The sequence below is a fragment of the Protopterus annectens genome, chromosome 2.part0 (assembly GCF_019279795.1).
Source record: "Protopterus annectens isolate FY-2018-M chromosome 2.part0, PAN1.0, whole genome shotgun sequence".
Classification (NCBI taxonomy): domain Eukaryota; kingdom Metazoa; phylum Chordata; order Ceratodontiformes; family Protopteridae; genus Protopterus; species Protopterus annectens.
In genome coordinates, this window is record NC_056728.1 from 1,459,589,693 (window position 1) to 1,459,613,244 (window position 23,552).

Genomic DNA, 23,552 nt, shown 5'->3' on the forward strand with positions numbered 1-23,552 from the left:
TAAGCAGCTAGCTGTGCTCTGATTTGGAAATTGGAACAATATTAAAAATGCTGCATATCAAATATAATGAAGCAGAGGAGAAGTAGGTTGTAGATCAATGGTGTGACCATGTGACAGCTAGCATATACATTTAAGCATTAGGTGGTAGCAGGTAGGATGAGACAGCTTATGCTGGATTAGACTTCCTGCAATAGCTGCATAATAGTAAATCACATCACTGGGTCAGAGCCAGATCGTGGTCAAATGGCGTGCTAGGCAGTGTAATGGATTGCTCCCCCCCCAGCAGATCCCCCTATCCCCCAGCAATTCCAGCATACCATTACTTATTTATTTCTCCACAGTTGCCAAAAACACTGCGCAGACCTGTCAGTGTGCAGTTCTTCTTCTCATAGCCGGCCTTAGGCATAGGCCAACTAGGCGGCTGCCTAGGGCACCGCTCTAGCAGGGGCGCTTTTCTAGTATTTATTTGGTGTAGGATGGGGGCACCAGGTGGTGGTGAAGGGGCACTGTGGAGCCCTTTTGCCTAGGGCACTATTTGACCTAAGGCCGCTCCTGTTAATCTTCTATAATGATTACTGAAATTTGGATTCAATTTAAAACAGTTATTTCAATTTTTATAGCATAAACACTGATAGCCATTTGCTAAAAAAAGCAATACGGTCTCAGAAAGAAAACAGACTTGGCAGGAACAGTAAACCTCTCTGCCCTTGAAACAGCATTGAAATCCACATTCAAAGAAAATGCATCTGGCCAGTGGTGGATAAGTTTACTTAGGGCTGTTTTCAAAACGTAGACCCCTTGTACACATTTTTTAGGACCATTCATACTTGCATGCGTTCTTTAATTCACCATCCTAATTGTACTAAATTATATTCTTTGTATAATAAGACACCAGTTGCTAGAATATGTATTAAATTTGTAATTTTGCATTTTGTTTCCAGTAATCAATGAGAGAAATCATATGAATCAATAAAGGCAAAACTTCCTATTTCAGAACATTTCAACCATAAAAGGCCATTCAAACTTCATTAAAATCCACCAATATCAGTCATTAGGCAAAATCTCTGAATAAGTAAAAGTCATCTGAATAATTCCACATTAAAGAGATCTGTAATGAAGAGGCTGCTGCTGGCAAATAACTTTGCATCTCAGTATTTCATCTACAAATTCAGTGCCTACTGCCATGAGAAATAAACTGCCTGTTACACAAAAAAAATGGTAAACTGGTAATCTTGCAATAGGGAATGGCTGGCAAACCAACCATAGGCTCTTAGTTACTAGTCATCATCCAAAGAGGACACTCAGAGTAACAGCACCACTCTACCCCTTTAAAGTACACCATGGTACCAGCTATTCATCTACATTGTGTGGGAGTAGAACCTACAGTTTCTTCACCAAAGACAAATATACTACCTACTGTGCTGCAAACACTGCTTTCAAATTGTATAGCACAAACACTGATGGCCATTTGATAAAGAAAACAGTTGCACATTGTAAACAGACTTAGCATGAGCAACAGTAAACTTCTCTTCCCTTGAAACACAATTCCTTCAAAAATGTACTGCATCTCTTATGTAGTCTGGTAGCTGGTGTAGAGGATTCAGGCTCTTGTTTCCTGTAACCAGAGTACAGGGTTTGACGCTGATCAAGTAAATTAACTAACCTGCCATCCCTATCTACAGCATTTCACACACACACACACACACACACACACACACACACACACACACACACACACACACACCTCCTACCAAAAGGCACATATGGCCATCTTGTCTCAATATGTCCCCAGAACAAAAGGAATCTAAACAACTTTAGAAGATGAAACAGCAACAAAAATATGCATGTTTCTCAGGAATGTAGATATGTGTGCATCAATGCACTCACAGACACAGAGTGTGTTCTTAAAGAACATGGTTAAAAAACAGATGTAATTTTTTTTTTTTATTAAAAATTAAATGTGGCAGCTCCCTGGTCAGCATGCCCCCCCCCCCCCAGCCAATAGGTCCTAGACAGCTGCCTAGGTCATCTAATGTGGATCCGGCTCTGCACAATGTAAAAACCCGCGTGATTCCATGGAAGGGGGTAAAAAAGGAGTACAAGACAGAAATAAATGGGTGAAAATAACAAAGAGAGGAAGAGAAGCATAGACCAGGTAGGACAAAGGCAGGGCATATTGTTTGTGGGGATCCGCACCAATTGTAAAATATATGATGGGAATGTTTATAGGAGAACAGTAGAAGAAAGGAGGGGAATGAGAGGTATTGGGGCCACACAAACAAATGCAAAACAGTATAGAAAATTGTGTGGATTTGCACACATCAGGAAGGGGAGACATGGCCTAGGCAGAGATAGTGATGGGGAGAAGTTGAAAATGCAAAAGATGTGGCCTGTGGCAAAATAAGATTGATGTACACCTGACTGCGGATAGGTTGGGGTATGGGCAGCATGCTGGCTGCTGACTGGCCCAGAGGGATGTCAATGTGACCCATTAAATGGGAGAGATGGATTAGGGTAGTATTTGGCAGGGGCCATACTCTCCTCTGGTGACTCAGCTGCATAACACATCTGCTATGAGCTCCAGAAGCGGCACGGCAGTGACTGCTTAGCATGCCATTACACTGTCAAGTACCTTCCACACCTCTTGCCACAATAACGGCTAGAACACAGCGTTCAAGTGTACTAGGCTATCTGCCTTTGAGAGGTCAGGCACTCCACATGGCAAGCACTCCCAGGCCTTTCACCTCCCACAGCCGCAGATATGGGGCAGAGACAGGTAGTGGCTGATGCACCTGTGGCTTGTTGACATCATCATGACCTGCAACAGGAAGACACAAAGGAAAGGGTGACATAAGTGATGTCCTACAAATGATACATTTAATATAGTAGAAAAAGTAGGTTAAATGCAAACTGTTGTGCATTGCTGCCTGGCCCTTCCTATTGATATAACTCATCCATGGACATCTTCTGAGGCATTTCTTGCCACATGTGTGCACGCTATTACACCCAATACATCAGGAGGTGGGTAATGTCATAGAAGTGAAACTACACATGATAATGTCTTTATCCCCTTGTGTGATGGAAAGAAATTTGCTCATCCACACATTAAGTAGTTTATTGAAGAAACTATTGAATATTCTGCTATCCAATGCCTGTGATATACCCTGTAATTTCCTTGCTTTTCTATGGATGGTCCCAGTAGCTCATATACTAAATACTACATATAACTAAGAATAAAGGAAGTTCACACATGTCTCTCAGTCCTGCTTGTGGCCAATACATATCAGCCAACACTCGTATAATACATCTGTCTACTTGAAAATGGCCTATCAGCTGCTTGTCATTTAACAGTACTTACGTATTATCGCAATCACATTTTCGCCCTGATGCTGGTTGCTTCTCCTTGTGTCAACTGGGACCAATGAAGTATGAGAAAAGCTCAAAGATGTGTTTTCCTTAATGTGTTACTGTTTTTAGGATGGTTTTTCACTTCAATGGCTGAAAAAATAAGGTTTGAAAAATAGGTTTCCCCATTTACTGCCAGCATCTCAAGATGTCAGTTAAGAAAGTCCAATGTTCCACTTAAAGCGCGTTCCGCATTCTCAGCCTTTGCCCTGAGAACAGAAAGCATCAGGAAAGAAAAGCAAAGCAGTACCCAGTCTAACTTCTTAAAAAAGTAATCGGGAAGGGTAGACTGTTAAAACACGATCTTGGTGGTGGGTTTGTAAAACTAGTAAGGGTTTGCACACGTTAGGACTTCTGGCTAGTGTGCTCAAAAGCAGCTAATTCATTGGAAGTGTGTGTGTGTCTGTGTGTGTGTGTGTGTGTGTGTGTGTGTGTGTGTGTGTGTGTGTGTGTGTGCGTGTGTCTATGTGTTTCTAACATCATAAGCTATAACTACCCGCACTCCTTTCAGGCCAACGTACGTATATACAGACAGCCACTGGGATCGCTCGCTGAATTCAATGCTTGATGTCTTTCAAGCACGATAGCCACAAATCCTCAAATTTGAACCCTTACTCATTTTAAAAAGCCACCACCAACATCCCAAAGGAGTTTTTTACAGTCTACCCTTCCTGATTACACTTCCTTGTCATTGGAGTAAAAGAGAATAAAAGTCCAGCACGTCGGAAAATGTGGTTGCGATAATACGTAAGTACCCATTTAACTTATGGTAGGGTATGCACTGCTGATACAATTTTTGTTCATACAGCCTGCTTCCTTTTTGCGTTACTGTATGAAAGGTAGAAACACTTATAGACAAGTGCTGCAGCAGGATCACCACTACTCCTCAGAATCATAGCCATCATGTAAGTATATCATTAATATTAACATAAGGCTTGCAGCCAAATGGAAGGAATGAAACAGGATATATTTGGCTGCAAGCCTTATACTGATATTAGTTTTTGCAACTTCACTGGTAGATGTACTCAAAGATAAACTTCTCATTGCCATTTTGGAAGTAAAATGAAAAGACCTTTCACAGAATTATGCACTGAATGTTATCAGGAGCTATTTGTGGAAGTTTCACTTTTGCCTTTATAACTGAAAGATTTTGGTCCAACTGTATAAACTAAAAGATGACAGCTTGACAAAGGTCTAGCATTAGACAGACAGAATAACATTCACAGATGCCTGTCCCTCTGAAATGATGGTATATTTCTGCTTAGACATTACTTACAGTATCTGTGTCAATTTGCTTTAAAGTTTTATATTATAGCAATAACCCATGGCTAGGTGTAGGTAATGCTTGATTTACCCAAGATCGGTGTGTTTTCGCCCTTGTGACCAAACAAAGCCAACCATGGGTAAATCAGCATTACCCACCCAGCCATGGTTTATTGTTATTGTTTATTATTGCTATTATACAATTACATTATTTAAGAAAAAAGTCACTTACTTTTCTTAAATAATGTCCTTGTATAATCACGCCATGCTGTTCTTCCATATTTTCCCCAGTATCCTGGGGCTTTCTTGACGTATTGCTCATGCATATGGGGCTTACATTCCCACACTTATGCAGTACATCAGTGCTGTGTAAAGGAAGCAATGGAGAAAGGAAGATTTCTTTGTTTTTAATTTAAAAAAATGAAATCGGGAGACTTCAAATGTATGGGACAGACGGGACAGAGAAAATATCAGGATAATCAGGTACATTTCTCTGGTTTTGTGTAACTTACCTGATTATCCTTGTATTTTTCTCTGTCCCATCTGTCTCATTCTTTTGAAGTCGCTGTTTTTTGTAAGTTTTTTTATCAATTTAAAGAAAAGTAGAATTTCCATTGCATGTATTAAGAGAAGAAAGTCTGGGCAACCAGACTTTTTTCCACTGGTATATGTTTGATTTACAACGAACATGCTGGTTAGGCTGACCAATCTGTGTGCTCATTTTTGAATGTTAATGGCCAGTCACTGTATAATGATTCATAATCTTAACAGTGATTTAAATTATAAATTGCAAATTATAGTAAACAGTGACTCTGCAGAGGCATTCATTCTCTAGGTTAAGTTCTTGATAAAATAAATGCTTTTTTGTCATTTTAGGGACTGGACAGTGCATTTGCACAAATTACCCAGCTTGAAGATGACATCAGACATTCAGAGAATGTCTCTGCAAACAACAACTTTCCAGGAGATTCAGACATTTCAGCATCAAGCTATTCAGGTGTGTCATCTTACCTTACACATCCCACTGGAAATCCTACCCAGTCTCCACCAGGAACAGCTCACCAGAGCCACAGAGCTCTTACTGGTAATGGAAATGCCTTTGTCTTAGCCAGTCATATTCCAGCAGAGAACAGAACTGACAGAAAAAAGGTCATATAGAACTGTGCTTTGAAATTTCATTAGTAATCCTTTCAGCAAAATCTTAAAAAAGTTCTTTGAGCTCCTAACCAATATGGAGAAAAAAAACTTTATACAAAGTTAGCATAATAGCTATTTATTAAGACACATATTTCTATAATATGTCTATAGCAAGTGATTTTAATCTCAGAATATGTATAAATGTTTAAAAGTAGGGACACCATGGCAGGGCAAAGTAAAAAGCAAAATAAATGTATATCATATAAAAGACAGCCACAGGAATCAGAAAAACTATTACTATTTGGAACCTCTGCTCATAATTTCCTTTGTAACAATTATTAAAGGAAATTAACATAAGCGTGGTTAGACAAGGATTAAATGAAGATATGACTGCAAGAGAGGCTGCATACTTCTTTTTTATGCATTTATCTGTTTGTTTTATAATGGAACATTATTAGCTTAATTATCTATGTCAATGATCTATAGTAAACGTAACTAAGAGAATACACGTAATTCAAAGCAATGTCTAGACAATATTAACAATTCTGTTTGCGTCTATTTTCAGTGAATAGCAGGCAGCATTTTGTGCCATTTATCATTTTACTATTCTAGAAGCATAAATGATATCAAACTGTCACCAGAGCAAAGACAATTTTGACACCTTAGGAGAGGGGAGTTCAGCCAAAACTTAAAAAGCTACTCATAAACTAAAACAAAACGTATGAAACTTAATAAATAGCTTTTGTGTATGTGTGTGTGTGTGTGTGTGTGTGTGTGTGTGTGTGTGTGTGTGTGTGTGTGTGTGTGTGTGTGTGTGTGTGTGTAAACTCACGTGAAACTGCATGAAACTCAGTATACCAACCACAACAAAAACAGACACACAAGAAAAAAAAATAACATAAATGCAATTATGCAGGGGAGCAAGCCCCCCCCTGCACCCCCTGCACCCCCAGCTACTTATATATAATAACTCCAAGAACGCACTACAGTGGGGAAAAGGGAATATTCCCTTATCCTCACTGTACCACGCTCTATGACAACTACTTGGTGTACTGAGTTTCGCAAAAGTGAATTATCATTGAAATGCACTTTTGCAGAACTCAGCTCAGTTATTTGAGCTTTGTTGAAATGTGCTTTCGGTGAGTCGAACTAGACCAATATAGATATATATATATATATATATATATATATATAGATATAGATATATATAGATACAGATATATATATACATCTTAAGTGACAGGGAGTATGGTTGAAATCTGTTTAATCAACTGCATTTGATCAACTAAACAGATGTGAGAACTCGACAACAGGTGTAAAAGATCGACAATCCATGGGTAGGGGAATATTCCCTTTCTCCAGGGACTGTGCAGTTTTGGAGTTAGTATATATAATTAGCAGGGAGTGTGGGGGTTGGGAGGGTATAGACCCTTTTAAAAAATATATATTTTTATGTCTTTTTATATTTAATATTTGCATGAACTGAGGTTGCTCCTTGGAGCATGCATAGATGGATGTTGACATTTCTCTTCTCAAGGTAATGTGGTTTATCTTTCAGATATTGACATTCATTTTTGTCAACCAAGTGAAGGTAAACCATTTGCACTATATAAAATATAAATGTGTAAAGATGACATTTATTTAGTTGCCAACCTTTGGTTGACTAAACAGATGGTCAACAGTTTGTGAGATTTTTGAGATTTGTGAGTTTCCCTTCTACAAAAATAGAAACAACTGGTCTCATGGGAGGAACAAACATATCTTTATGAACTTTTGGTAAGCCATAAACCCTAGGGACTACTGGTTTATAGACATTAAAATATTTGAACAAGGATTCATTAATCAAATTAGTTATTGAAAGATCAAAAATTAAAAAAGATACTTTCTCGACAATTGTGTTCACTATTGTTCTAGAGATACATTGATAAGTCTGTGTGTTATGTAGCAATTTCTCCATTTGTCTAATATAAAGGTCCCTGTCCAACAAAACTATACCCCCACCCTTCTCAGCCTGTTTAATTTCCAAGGATTGTAAGCTTTTTAGCTCTTGAAGGATGTTGTTCAAATATTTTAATGTCTATAAACCAGTAGTCCCTAGGGTTTATGGCTTACCAAAAGTTCATAAAGATATGTTTGTTCCTAACATGAGACCAATTGTTTCAGGCACTGGTTGGTGCACTGAACCCCTTTCTATTTTTGTAGAAGGGAATTTGCATGGTTTCTTGGAAGGCTGTCATCCTTTACTACGAGACATGAGATGTTTTTGGAACGTCTACAACATAGGATGACTACTATCGAACGAGATGAAGAGTTTACTTTTGTTACAATGGACATAGAATCTTTATTTACAAGTATCCCCAATTCTTGGGGTGTGGAGAGAGTCAGAGAGTTCCTTACTGTTAATTGATTCCTTACAAATACTAAAATTCAGTTGATTTGCAGTCTATTGGAAATTATACTCGAGAATAATGTTATTGTTTTTCAAGATCATTTTTTTTCTTCAGAAAGTTGGCGTAGCTATGGGCACTGCTTGTGCCAATAGCTACGCCAACCTAGCTTTGGTGTGCTGGGAGCAGCAGACTATTTTTTCTGTAGATAATCCTTTCCTTGGGCAAGTATTATGGTATGTTTACTTTGTAGATGATGTTTTTATGTTGTGGAAGGGACATGGCTCTGATATTTCTAGATTTATTGATTATTTACATACCACAACTGAACAACTGAGATTTACTTACCATAGCTCAAATACAGAAATACATTTTCTTGATGTTACGGTCAGGAGGTCTGATTTTAATCAATTGAGTAGTAGTGTCTACCACAAACCTACAAGGAGAAATACATTTTTACATAAAACTAGTATGCATCCAAGGCATATCCCTAGGAATGTCTTGAAGGGACAAGTTTTTAGGACTCTGCGTCTCCACAACAGCGATGAAGAAGCAGAAATAGCTCTTGAAAGTATTAAGTCTGATTTTTTAGAAAGAGGATACTCATTATCTGATATTAATAAAACAATACCTGAAGCATGGAAATTGAGGGACACCAGATGTAGACCCTATCTTAGAGAAAATATTAATAGCCGGACTTTAGATAATAGTTTGGCAGCCAATAATGATTTCAGGGTTGTTTTTCAGTTTTCTAGTGATGTTAATCAGTGCGCGCAGATTATCAGGAGACATTGGCGTTTGCTACAAGAAGTTCCAGGGCTAATTGAAAAAGTTGGTGAGGTTCCTTTATTTTGCTTTAGGAAAAATAGATCTCTCAACCAACATTTATGTATTAGGGAAGTCTCTGAGACTTTCAGTTTCCCTACATGCATCGGTACATCTCCTTGCAGAAGATGTACTGCTTGTAAATATCTATTTAGTAAGAATACTTATACACACCCAACTTGAAAATTTTCTATTTCTAGCCATCAGTATTCAGATTGCAGGACTACAGATGTAGTGTACTTTTCTTTCTGTCAAAAATGTCATGTATATTATATAGGGAAAACTAATAGGATGTTGAAAGACAAAATATTGGAACACATCAGAGATATTATTAATTGTAAGGAAACTAATGCTTTAGCTAATCATGTAATGCATACTGATAGTTCCCATACCTTTAGGTTTTTTGTTATTCAAAATATACCTAGTAGTATACGAGGTGGGGAAATTGAGAATACTACAGAGAGCTATGAACAGAAATGGATCCTTAGACTTAATGCAGAGAAATACCCTGGTCTTAATGGTACTACTTCCCTGAAACCTTTTCTAAAAGCTAGACGGCTTAAACATTAACATTAAGTTTGTTTTTAGTTTGTATTTTTTATATTTATATATATATATATATATATATATATATATATATATATATATATATATATATGTATTTATATATATATATATATATATATATTTATGTATTTATGTATTTATTGCTATATATTTTTATAATATTGTCTTTTAACTTGCTTGTGCCTTTATTATTAGGCTTTAGCGATTATTTAGTGTAATGTATTTCTTTCCCCATTTGTAGTTCACTACACCTTTTATCTGTCTTTGCATAGCATCATGTGACTGGTTTTTATCAGCTAATTGAATGCACCTATTTGAGCTACTTTTTATTTTATAGTAGTGTCTGATGAAGCAACAGCAGTTGTGAAAGCGCTTACCTTTTTTCTTTTTTGTTTTTGTTTTTGGTTTGAATAAACGTCGTTTCTTGTGTGTTAACTTGGTGCAGTTTTTCTGTTTTTCCTTTTTATATATTTTCTGCACCTTGTTTTTACCTCTAGCCATTTTTAAACTTCACATTGAATATGCCATGTGCCCTGGTATTGGATGTCTTGGATTTAGAATATTAAATTAACAGGGGATGTGGGGCTGCATCATACACCCACAGACCCCATATGGTGGTTGCAAGGGGGGAATTGCTTCCTACAGAAAACAATGTTTTTAACTTGCACATATACTAAGTTGTAAACATTAGCGATGTCAACATTTGGCTGTTTTGACCATTTTTTAGTATATCCATATGTGTGTGTGTGTGTGTGTGTGTGTGTGTGTGTGTGTGTGTGTGTGTGTGTGTGTGTGTGTGTTTCATGAGACTGGTGAATTGCAGCTAAAATCAACCTCTGTATTGTTGTCCCACATTGGTCAACAGTACAGATGGTTGACAATGGTGTGATAATGGACTAAACCCAGGGAAGTGGAATACATCCCTTCCCCAGGATATGTGCGGTCTCTGAGTTAGTATATATAACTAGCAGGGGGTGTAGAAAAACATTTTGTACCGTTAAGTTGGTTCCAAGGAGAAAGGAGTAGTATACGCGTGCACGAACACACACACACACACACACACACACACACACACACACACACACACATACACAAACAACAGTCTTCATATTCCTTAGGATTAAAATAGACAATTCACTCAGCTTTCAAAAGACATATACATGCTGGTCAGCATGATTTGCACAGTAAAAAATGTCAATGCAAAGTACAGATTTTAGAATGAAGTTGCTCATGCATTGTTTTGTCAAGAAGATAGCAATCAAGACATTATATAAGGCTCCCTGTGTGAACTTGCATCTGAATTTTATTATTACTGTTGTGGTGCTTGTTCAGCAACTATCTTAGGGGGGCAGCCTGTTTTGAAAACAAGTTAGTGAATGACTAGGAAGAGAAAAGATTTTATAGAAAGTGATTCTTTTAGGTCAAATCATTGTTTTCCAGAAAAAAGAAAAGGAGGAATACCTGCAAATACATAAAGGTATGCAGCAAATATATTTACCCCATTTAGGCAACAGAGACCACTGTCAAATATACGGCAACTATAAATCAAAACCTTTATGTGTCCCCTCTTTATCTTCGGTGCATTTTGTGCAGAGACAATGGAGAGACTGATACATATGCACATTTGTTGGCCTTCCCTGTGCTATTGAAAAGAAAAGATGGAAGGAAATAATGTTCCATAAACACAGGTACAGTTGGCTGATCATATTTTTTTTTCATTTTGCAGATTTTAACTAAGGAGAAATTGCAAAGACCTGATGCTTGATTATGAATCTGAGTGTCAATAGCTGTGATTAACGTGTATAATAAAGCTACATTAATATATATTTTTTTCTCTTTATCCTCCTCCCCTTGACTGCCATCCATCACGCTGTTGTCATATCCACCTATTCATTCCCACTTGGGTAGAGAACTCCAGTGCCCGTTTTTTCTCCTGTGGGATAAGAGTTCCCAGAGCCTATTCATTCCCCAGTTGGGCAAGATCAGTCTGTGGAATACACAACATTAAGGCACCTCTATAGGGATTTTGTTCTATGCTGCTAACCCAACACCCTGGTGGTGATGTAGGCACTTATATCACTACAAGGGGTAATAATGCTTGTGAAACAGGAGCGTGCATGCCCCCACATGTGCCCTGCAAGAGCTGCCAGGATCCTGGCATAAGCAGCCATGCCCACTTCCTTCCCAAAACCATGGTCTAGCTATGGGAATAGTTTCCACTTACAACTGGAGTGGCAGAGGCAACAGCTGAGGAGCCACCAAATCCCTCCCTGGGTAGTTGCTTATGCAAAAAGCCACAACATTCCCATGCCCCCATGGCAGCTCTTCCAGCACCCAACATCTGGGTCACAGTCATGACTCTATCTTTCTAAGTTACAGGGCAAAAGAAAGATTAACTATCATCTGAACACATGGATTTAGTTACGCATTTTACTTTCTATACAAAGCAGATGTACATGTATTTATTTCTGTGTTAATCTAACTACACTCCCTAGTGGTAACAAGACATCTGCGTCACCACAGGGGTAATAATGTTCCATAAACAGGAGTATGGTATTTACCATTTTGTTGTCTGTGTTTTTATTTCTATTACATTTTTGACAACACAGGTTGGTGTTTGCCATGTTGTCATTTCTAGTTTAGCTCATTGTTGCCTATTGTGAACTTGTTTGATTCTGAACTGTATAGATAAGTAAGTATATTTTATAGAAATTAAATGTATATGCCCGCTTGCTCCCTGCACAAAATACTTTCAATGTATAACAGTGAGTTTCGCACTTTTCTGATTTTTTAAGAGGATAGCACTTAACCTCTCAACATTTTGGGTCTCACATTTTAGATTCCTGCCTTTCCCACAGGGCACCATTAATTAAACTACACCGATGCATCTGAAGTCAATCATCAAACCAAGAAGAAACTTCACAGTGCGGAGGGTGTGATGTTCAGTTCCTGAATTATGTTAAGTACCTAGTTCACTTAATAAAAATTCAACTGTAAAATATAACTGTAAAATATGTGCTACAAAATAATCAAATAGAAAATAGTAGGTAGTCCACAGCTTAGTTAAAAGTGGAATATCCTTTATTGAAACACACAAACAAGTGATCCTACTTGAGTATAATGAAAAGCATAATAAAAAATAAGTTATGTTCTTGCCATAACATTCCATCTGCATTGTCAGACTTCATTCCATTAACCTGTGAGTATTGAATCTACAATCCCATGTCAGCCAGATCTTGACAGCTTCAAAACTCCCAGCCTCTCTAGTTCTCCAAACATTAGGCTCTTCAGTCTACTCTGTGGCCTTCCTCCTGTTCCATTGATTCCCAAGTTCCTGCAGAAAGCCCTCAGGTTGTGAACCAACGTGATCCTAGGAGACCAAGTTGCATATCAATCTTCTCGAGATGACAGCGGTTCTATATCTTGGTCCGCATCCTCCCCCTGACTGATTGAAACGGTGAAATTTTTGTTTGGGAATGTTGGAAAAGGGAATGGAGTATTCTCTGGATATGATCCTTAGCACCCATTTGTCATTTGTGATAGCTTCTCAGACTTCAGGGTGCAAGGAGAAACATCCCCCGAATGCTTCCAGAGGAAACAATTCAGGATTGCTGGAAAGGCTTGTCCAAAGCAGGTTGATTTTGTGAACTTTAGGTTTGTTGTATCTTGACTTTTACTGTTGAATATTACAGCATCGTTAATGTTATTAGAGAGAACTGGGCCATAATTACTGAAAGCTCATATTTAATGGACATCCTTGGAAAAGCTCCTTCCTTTGCATATAGGAAGGCTAGAAACATCAGGAGTTAGGTTAAAGGTAGGCCCAGACCACAGGATACATGTACCAATAAGCGTGGAGCTAACTGTGTCTTTTGTCAGCATATACAGGAGGGAGATGTTTTTCTGCCCTTATTTAAAGAAAATGATTAAAACCAATGCAGGTGACTGTAACTCAATGCAGGTGGTTTACAGGTCTAGCTGCAATGACTGTGAAACATTCTATGTGGGGAAAGCACTCACCAGACTTAAAAGAAGGATTTCTGACCATCTTTCTGAAATTAGATCTAAGTGCAAGAATAATGTAGTGGCTTGGTACCTGCAGCTACACAAAAGACACACTGGCTTTAAATTTCAAATTATTGATCATGCAAACCTTTTAGAACTGGAAGGAGACATCCCTAATCTTTTAGAAAAATGTGAACTACTCTGGCAGCTGAAACTGTACTCCTCTAAAAAACTGGGGCTTAATTATTATTGTTCCATAAAAAGCATACTAGATCTCAGAAAACTGCCCCACTCTTTAAAAGACTATTAAAAGACTATGGTACTGATTAATGTTGACATTACTTGCTTATATTTTGTTTAATAAAAAAATATCAAACGAGGTTTACTTCTTTTAGCACTAAATTACAATGTTATAAAGGACATAGTTTAGGTGTCTCACATATACATTAATCATTTTTGATGGCTCCACATGAAATCCTACTTTAGATTTTAAACTGAACACTTTTGTTAAACCTTTTCCTTTTAGGCAGTGAAAGTCTGATAGTACACACAATGTGCATGGGCCTAAACTTTTTCTTCTTCTGTTTTAAAGGCTGCAATTACTCTTGAGTGCACTCTTACACATTCAAACTAAGTGTTTTCTTAGTTAGATGCCACACTTTAACAGATCCCATGGCCTTAGTGCTTTATTTTTAACATTTATCACTGTATTTCCAGCTTAGCAATTATTTTTGTTTTTCATCCTACTTAGGTTTTCAGTTGTATATCTATACACATGCTCCTTCATGTTATGATTTAATTTTGACACACAGACCTAATGAAGTATACAAAAAGGATCTTTGTTAAAAGTTGTATATTTATTTATATTTATTCTGGTAGATGTCCAGTGGGAGATCATTTTGTTAGCCAGTCATTTTTTTTAGTTAATTTCTTAATTAATAAAGTTTTGGATTATTTGGTTAGTCTATACAAAGTATTAATAAACTGATCTTGGATTGTAATTTGTCTCTAGCTTTTCAGTTTCAGTTTTAGGTAGCCCAGTGTCTGTTTACACTACGGTGTTAAGGGGGAAGGGGGACTTGGCTAAAGGAATGATTTTAATACTTTTATTGCTCTTAACAGAACCACCCTCTGTAACTACTCCCTTCCTCCAAATAACCTGATTATATATAAATAAGGAATGTTTTTGGTGCTATTCATTATATTTAACTAGGATCACTTGTTTGTGTGTTTCAATAAAGAATATTCCATTCTTAACTCAACTGTGGACTACCCACTACTTTCTATTTGATTATTTTGTAGCACATATTTTACAGTTCGATTTTTATTAAGTGAACTAAGTGCATAACATAATTCAGAAAGTGAACATCACACCCTTCGCTTTGTGAAGTTTCTTCTTGGTTGCATACTGGGTTTTCTGAGACTTCGAGGGACCACAGATTTCTCTCTTTGGAGTCAATCATCACTGTCCCTTTCCTTATGTTCATTCAATATATCCAACAGCTACTCATAATTCATTATTTCAGTATCAAGAAGCATAACTTAAAGGAGCATAAAAACAAAAAAATCTGCAAGGGGATTCACCCCCCCAACTTATATGTACCAAATCTATAATGACACTACAGGTTGGAAATGGAAATGAGAAAGAGATTGCTGTGCACCACCAGCTTGATCAATGCAAGTCACTGCCATTCGGGTAAACTTTGACTAAACAAAAACAAAAAAACAAAGAAAAGACGCTTGGTGGACAATAGACACGCCAATTGCCAACAAGTAATTCAACCAAAAGGAAAGAATCCATATACATATACAATGTCTTTTGAGAACTTTGACACTGTTTTTGCAAGTGAGGATGAATCACATGCTAATTGTGTGCTATGACTTTGAAAAACTGAAGTTGAGGAGATGGAAAAAAAACAGAAAATAACAGGAAATAAATAAGAGGAGAAAAAGGAGTGGGAAAGTTTACGCTTGTAAAGGATGGGGGGAGGTTTAAGTACAGAGGGGGGGAGAAAAAAAGAGGCAAGAGTGGGAAAGTCTAGCTGAACGACCACAGACCTGCAAAATAAAGATGAAAGAAATATAACAATACTCTATATGCTGCTGTTTTGTCCAGATGGATAAACCTAATATGGATTCTCTTCCCACTCAGAAGCCAGTAAGAATATCATGGGTAGGATCAAGTCTGTTGAAGTATGTTTAGTTTTAAGAGCTTTATAAAAGCTCTGTATGTTTAGCTCTGAAGGTTTTATGAAATCAGAAAAAAAAGAAGAGAACAAGAGTGTGTGTGTGTGTGTGTGTGTGTGTGTGTGTGTGTGTGTGTGTGTGTGTGTGTGTGTGTGTGTGTGTGTGTGTGTGTGTGTGTGGCAAATGGCTTGATGGTGAACAACACATGATTCAGCAAGTGAGACAGTCACAAGATCACATACAAGAATGATCAGCATACAGCTCAGGTAGATTTCCTCCTAGTACTGAGTAGAATTAGACATTGCAAAGCCATCCCAAGCTTAAACCAATGGTGACCACAATCAGCTGCAAGCACTGCTCAGAGAAGGCTCTGAAGTCAACAAAGATTTGGCAAAAGACCAGAACGTTGACTGGAGTGAAAGCATAAGAGCTTAAAAGGAAATACTCAGGGCTTTAGCACCTAAGGAAGAAAAAGACATAGGCAGAGTTGAAGAAGAATGGCAGTGCCTCAATATAGCATGTGTGAAGACTAATGCGGCCCAGTCAGGTATGGAAATAAGGTACATAAGATAAGCCAGTGGTAGAAGTCCAGGAAGTTATCAAAAGAAAGAATGGGTTCAGATAAAAATATGGGATAGAAAAGATATGGAAGAAGCTAAGAATGGATACTGATTGGCTAAGAATGGATACTGATTGGCTAGCATAGGTGCTAAAAGAGCATTTGCAATAGCAAAGAACAAGGCATCAGAGGCACTCTACCAGCTTCTAGATCATGACTCAACAAATGAGATTCTTATCAGGTCACAAGGCAAAGACAGAAAGTTAAAGCAGATAATCATCAGACACCATTCATACGAGATGCCAGCTACAACCTGCTCACTACTCCACAAGGCAGCAAAGCAGATAGAAGGAGTTCTTAACTGCTGAATGAAGAAAACCTACTAGCCCAGACACAACCTATGATGAAAGAGGAAGAACAATCCACCCTAGAAGAAGTAAGAACAGAAATACAGAAAATGAAGTTTAGGAAAGCAGCAAGCTCAGGTGAGGTCATAGTAGATATAACTAGATGTTTGCAGAGAGACAGATAGTTGAGAAGAAACTTGAGATGAGGAAAGATTCCAACTGTGCATGCTTAAACCTGGATAAAGCATATCACAAGGTCCCAAGAAAACTGATTTGGGCAGTTCCATGATGGTTCAATGTCCTGGAAACATTAGTAGAATTAGTGCAGGCTATGTACAGGGATCCAGTAACAGACGTCTGAACAATGTTCCGACTCACAGGGGAGTTTCCAGTGGGGTGGATGCACATTAGGGTTCAGCTATGAAAACACTGCTGTTTATACTGGTGATGGACTGCACTGACAAACAAGTTGGAAGGGAGAGATCAACAAAGCTGCTGTATCCAGATGATATAGCATTGCAAGCAGGCTCTGAAAATGAAATTCAGTAAGTGATAGAAGAGTGGAATGCAAAACTGAATGCACACAGGATAAAACTGAGTACAGACAAGTTGTCATGTCAGTAAATGAGGGAGCTCAAAAGAAGCTAAAAATTGAGACAGAAGGGAAAATAATGGAGAAGGTGGTCAACAGCGTCAAGTATCAGAGAGCTGGTTAAGGAGAAGGGAAGTATGAATAAGGAAGGTCAAAGCTAGAATGATAGAGGCTGCAGCCACCTGAAACAACAGAGTGCCAGGGGTACAGTGTAGTAGAAGAATGCTAAAGAAAAGTATGGTGCTGTAGATGTCATGTGACCAGTACTACTGCATTGTGCAGAAACCTGAGGCATTGAGGAAGATGGAGGTGATGGAGATGAAGTGTATGAGATGGATGGTAGGATGCACACTTTGGGACAGACAAAGAAATGAGGACATCAGATGCCAAAGTAGCTGCAATTACAGAGAAGAACAAAGAAAACAGATTATGGCAGTTTGGGCACATGTGCAGGAAAGGAGAAGATGATTTGGTGAAGAAGATTTTAGGAGGGCATCCATCAAATAGATGGATGGATGGATGGACTACATCAGAGAATATCTGTGAAAGTCAGGCATGATTTTTGAAGAAGGTAGGACAGTGACAATGAATCAAGAGAGATGGCGACAGCTGACATGACACCCCAATTCCATGTAGGAAATGGAAAAAGGGGGCTGATGATATGTGTGTGTGTGTGTGTGTGTGTGTGTGTGTGTGTGTGTGTGTGTGTGTGTGTGTGTGTGTGTGTGTGTGTGTGTGTGTGTGTGTGTGTGTGTGTGTGCGCGTGCATGCGTGCATGTATACGTGTGCATGTGGGTGTGTGTTTGTGGGTAGAAATCCTGTTAGGCGTTTATAGCCTCCTAATCACAAGAAATAAAACTCAACACCAACTTCATGTAAATTAATTATACATAGGGTACAATCCACCCCCTCCCCAGTGGCATTGAATTACTAAAAGGAGAACATTTTAGGTCTCAACTACTGCAGAATGTTTGGTTAAAGAGGTTCTAGAAAGAAGTAAAAAAGAAGAAAAATACTTTGTGCACAGAAGTACTTTTAGGCCTATGTAAACTTTCTATTGTGGAAGCTTATATTCACATAGAAGGTATTTGCATCAAGTGAAGCAGAGAAGAAGTCATAGGTTCACAGTTGTGTACTAGGCTAATGGCCCTGGAGCCTTTACAAGCCTAGTCCATAGAAGTGCCCTGGCATTGTGCCGCCCGACATTAGTTTCCAGTGCCTCTATCAAGTAGAGCCACTGGAGTGACCCTGGGGGTGAACTTTCCATTTCCCATCCACTCATCAAGATTTCTCTTGAAGAGGGCCAGTGAGGTGCTCTGCTTGACATGTATGGGAAGTCTATTCCAGAGCATGGGTAGTCTCTGGGTTATGAACCTGTCCCTCCAGTATGTTCTGTTGATTGTGGCAATGAGGTTGAGGTCTCTGGAGCATGTGGTGCGGAGGGATTGGGATTTCTTTAGATGTAGCTTTTCTAACACAGCTGGGTCAGACATGGCTTTGTAAGTCAAGCAGAGATCGTCTCTTAGTAGACAATATGAGACAGAGAATAGCTGGAGTTTTTTGAGTCTGTTCATGTAGGACATGTGTTTTAAAGCCTAGGATCCTCTTTGTGGGGTACTTTTGTGGCCTCTCCAGCTGTTGCAGGTGTTTAGTGAGGTACATGCCAAATGGGGCATTATACTCTATGACTGGTTTAATGAGGGAAGAGTAGAGTGAAATGATGACCTCTTTCTTCCTGGATGCAAAACCCTTGGTAATGGGATGTGCCACATAAAAGGACTTTCTGACCACAGTGGCAATTTGGTGGTCGAAGGAAAGGTTGTTGTTAACCTGTGTCCCCAAATCTCTTATAACGCCTTCAGTGTTCAGTGGGCCCACATCAATGTGGCAATTAGTGGGAACTGAGCTTTTCCCAAAGGGGATGACGACACATTTTTTGGCATTAAGCTTAAGGCCATGGTTTCTACACCAGTCACTGGTCTCAGTGAGGCCTTTCTGTAGGATGTCTGCATCACTTGGGGAGTTAATAATGGCTCCCAGCTTGCAGTCATCTGCAAATTTGGTCAGCCAGATTGCCTCCATGTTGGCCTGGACTTCTGAAAAGTAGATGCCAAACAAGAGAGGAACTAGGACTGATCCCTGTGGGACTCCACTCGTGACTGGTTGGCAGTCTGACTTGCAGTCCCCTACTTTTACACTGTGGGTTCTATCTGTGAGCCAATTTGCAACCCACCTAACGATATGGGGATTGATGCCTAGTTTGGTGAGTTTATCAATAATTCTTGAGTGAGAAATGGTATCAAAGGTCTTGGCCAGATCGAGGTAGGCTGTATGAACTGCCTTACCTTCATCCACAGCTGTGGTGTCTGACTCAAAGAACTCAACCAGGTTGAGCAGGCATGATCTACCTTTCGCAAAAACAAATTGCGTGGGATCTAGAGTTTGGAGATTCCCTATATCCTTGTTAATTAGGTCCATGATGATGCACTCCATAACCTTACATATCAGACTTGTTAGGCTAATGGGATGATAATTTCCAGGGTCTGTAGTCACTCCTCCTTTATGGAGAGAGATGACTGTAGCAGTGCACCATTCGGTAGGGACAAAGTGTGAGGTGAGGCTGTGAGTGAACAGAGCACACAGATTTGGTGCCAGTTAACTTTGTAATTCATGTAGAACACAGCCAGGGATATTGTTGGGTCCCATGGAAGCTGTATTCTTGGCCTTGAACAATGCAGCTTTAACCTGTGCTGCAGTAATGCTGGGTGTCTGGCATTCTTCCAGTATTGAGATTGGTCCTTTGGGGGGGGGTGTAAAGTTGGCACTAAATCTGTCGGGCAGTATGTTGCCAATATCTGTTGGCTCAGTATAGGAGGTATCATTGTGCAGTAACTCAAAGCAAATCTGGGTATTGCCGTGGAGATTCTTGATATAACTATAGAAAGCTTTGTGGTTGTTTTTAGTGTCTGCTGCAATTCTGCCTTCATAACTGGCTTTGGAGGTTTTGATGAGGGATCTCAACTTTTTGTTGAGGCTAATAAGGGAATTTTTCCAGTCTTGGGACTTCACCTTTTTCTGCAACAGTTTTTTCCTTCTGCTGTAGAGTTTATTAATAGCAGATTGGCTTCCTTTTTTGGAGGACAGTGTCTTGGTTCTGTTGGGTATGGCTAGTTCCATGCATTTATGTATATGCTCATACAGTGCATTGGTGTATGATTCGGCAGTCATGCATCTATTTTCCATTGGCATGGGTGCTGTGAAGTTAGCCACCCCTGTATATAGGAGCCCAAAGTCAGCTTTGGAGAAGTTTTTCATGGTGGATACCTTTGCGGGGGATGTGGGTGAGATGTGGATTTCCATGGTGATTAGTTTGTGATCAGATCTAACCATCTTGTATGGTTTAATTAACCATTTACAGAAAATGGGCAGGATGTAAAATAATACCCGATTTGAGAACACACATTCTTCAACAGGGCAGTAATGTACAATTAGGGCCTGCCAATATGTCTGCAATTTCAGGAAAGCATACTAAGTTCCCAAGAAGCACAAACAGAAAAAAGAAATGGACATCATTTGGCTTAATGCAAGTGTTTAGCAAGCATTCACTAAAGAAAAATAAATAAATAAATAAATACACATTTCAAAAAAGGAAGAACAACAAAAGTAACAGCAACAACAGTTTCAATGAGTTGAACTGTCATTTTACTTTCCCCTCATCATCCACTTCAGTTAAAAGTCAAGTTTACCAAATGTGAGAAAATAAATAAAAAATTAATGCAGTTAATCGCTTTAAAAGTGTGCTCATGAAACCGAGAGACTGTGTGCACGAGTGAGTGAGAGAGAGAGAGAGAGAAAAGCAGAAAGTGTGTGTGTGTGTGTGTGTGTGTGTGTGTGTGTGTGTGTGTGTGTGTGTGTGTGTGTGTGTTTGACATAGGAAGAGAGAGACAGAGAGGGAAAATGTGAATGACTATTTGTGTGCCCATACTACTAAACTTCTTTAATCAACAAATCAACAATTATGGACAAAGCCAACAACAATGTGGTGACATAGACCCAAAATCAGGAACAATTTGTAAATATTACCCTGATTCAAAATGTTACTCAAAAAAAAAAATCAACGTATACTTGTTGTCGCCTCACAGCAAGACGTTGTTGCGTTCGATTCTCAGCTAGAGCGTCTTCTGTGTGGAGGCATGTGTGAATGGGCGTGCCTTCGTTGAAGGTTGTGCATCAGGGCTGGTAACTCGGCACGTAAAAATCCACTACCAAGCATTAGCGGACCAGAGTTCCGCTGTGGCGAGCCTTGACCGGGATAAGCCGAAAGACACAGCAACAACAACTTAAACAAACCAGAAAAAGCAAAAAAAAAAAAAATAACTGCAAGGAGGGACCGACTGACAAGTAAATGAAAACTGTTGATTTATTCAATAGAAAATATAAAACAACACGTATTCATATAAAATCTCTGCAAGATAAGGGCTTTCATCCACTTAACAATCTATGGACTTCATCAGATATAGAAAATTACCAATAAGACAGTTAAATAACCCGCTGTTATTTTGTCATATCCATCCAAGTGATAAAACCCCTCCCACCTCTTCTTAAAGAGACATTACTTCATTATGTGCAAACAGTGCAACCTAAGTAAATAAATCACACTTAGTTTTACCAGCTACAGGATTTAAAAATAAAACAGACCAATAATTATAAAGGACCCTAAAGTATATGCAATGCTATGTGTATATAATATAACTAAATAAATAAATAAATAAATAGATGTATATAACTCTTAATCTAAATGTTAATGTATCAAAGGAGATGTAAATAAATATATACCCTAGAAGATGAGTTAATATAGACCAATAATTCATATATAAAGTAAAAAATATAATGATTAATTAAATAAATAAATAAAGTAAAGCTAAAACCTCAAGTAAATAATTACTTATATAATAACTTATCTAAAGAGGGCCTTCAATCTCAACAGACAGCCAATAGAACAACGTTCATTTATTCCCAGCCAAGTGTAAGCATTTAAAATTATCTGCCAATATAACTCTCTTTTCTCAAGGCATAAGGACCATGGTCCTCCTCTTAAGTCTTTCTTCCACCAACGCAATGGCAGTATATTTAAAAAAGTAACCCTTGTTAGCCAATACATGTTTTGTCAACGTGTTATAAGTATTCCCCTCCTTAATATTGTACTCATGTTCGTACATTATCTCCCTAATCTTACATTCAGTCTTATCTATATAAAAATAAGGGCAGACTTGACACATAGCTAAATAAACCACCCCTTGGTGTTGCAGTCAAAATTACCCTTTATTTTGTAGTGCACCCCTCTAGCAGAGAACCCTTCATCCCCTGAACATATTTACACTGGGGGCAAAATCCGCATTTTATTTTTCATTTTTGGCACTTTCAGTCTATTCTGATCACTTTTATTAGTTCTTTCCAAAATTTCCTTCATGTTCTTACCTCTTCTATATGTAATCTTTGGTTTATTTTCCACTTTTTCTCTAGGGGGAGCATTTTCTTCCAGGACAGCCCAATTCCTATTGAGGACCCATCTCAACAATCTATCTTCTTTACAGTAAGTAATTATTACATTTGCAGTAAAGGTGTGTGTGTCAAACTGATTACCCTTATTTGAAAACAAATTGTCTGGGGTTAGACTTATGGTCCTTGTCCCTTTCAAAATGGGACATAAAGCCCTAATTCTCTTTTTCTCTATACCTCACTCAAAAGCTCATTCACTAATGCCTAAGGATAACCAATCTTGATAATCATTTCTTTCATACTCCTGCATTCCTCCAAAAAGTCCTCGTCCAAAGTGACCATCCTGGCTGCCCTAACCAGTTGTCCTTTAACCACCAATCTCTTTTGGTGGTAGGGATGGGAACTGTCAAAATGGAGGAATGTGTTTGAGTATGTTTTCTTCCTGAAAATTTTAGAGGTGAATGTTTGGGCATACTTATCTTTTTCAAGTAATATATCTAAGTACACTATCCTTTCAGCATACTGTTCATGTATAAATGTCAAAAATTCAATTGTAGAATTATGTACTCAATAAACCTGTTAATACTGTCAACAGCCTCTTTCATCAAAATAAAAATATCATCCAAAAATCATGCATACAGTGTGATATTTTATTTTAGGGTTCCAAAGTTGAAAATATATTTATGCTCCCAGTGGGCCATTACAATATTTTAAATGCCCCCCCCCCCACTTGAGGTTTTAGCTTTACTTTATTTATTTATTTAATAGCTACCAAACAT

At 38.4% G+C, this 23,552-nt stretch overlaps 1 protein-coding gene across 2 annotated transcripts in view; it reads left to right on the forward strand.

The window, feature by feature from the left end:
* LOC122793532 overlaps nucleotides 1-23,552 on the forward strand; it is a 781,784-nt gene that overhangs the window by 592,632 nt on the left and 165,600 nt on the right. Inside the window, exon 8 of one of the 2 annotated variants that reach the window (XM_044061662.1) lies at nucleotides 5,545-5,752. In XM_044061662.1, coding sequence (XP_043917597.1) covers nucleotides 5,545-5,752 — 208 coding nt within the window. The remainder of the gene's footprint in view (nucleotides 1-5,544; nucleotides 5,753-23,552) is intronic. The other variant, XM_044061663.1, reaches the window with a different exon arrangement.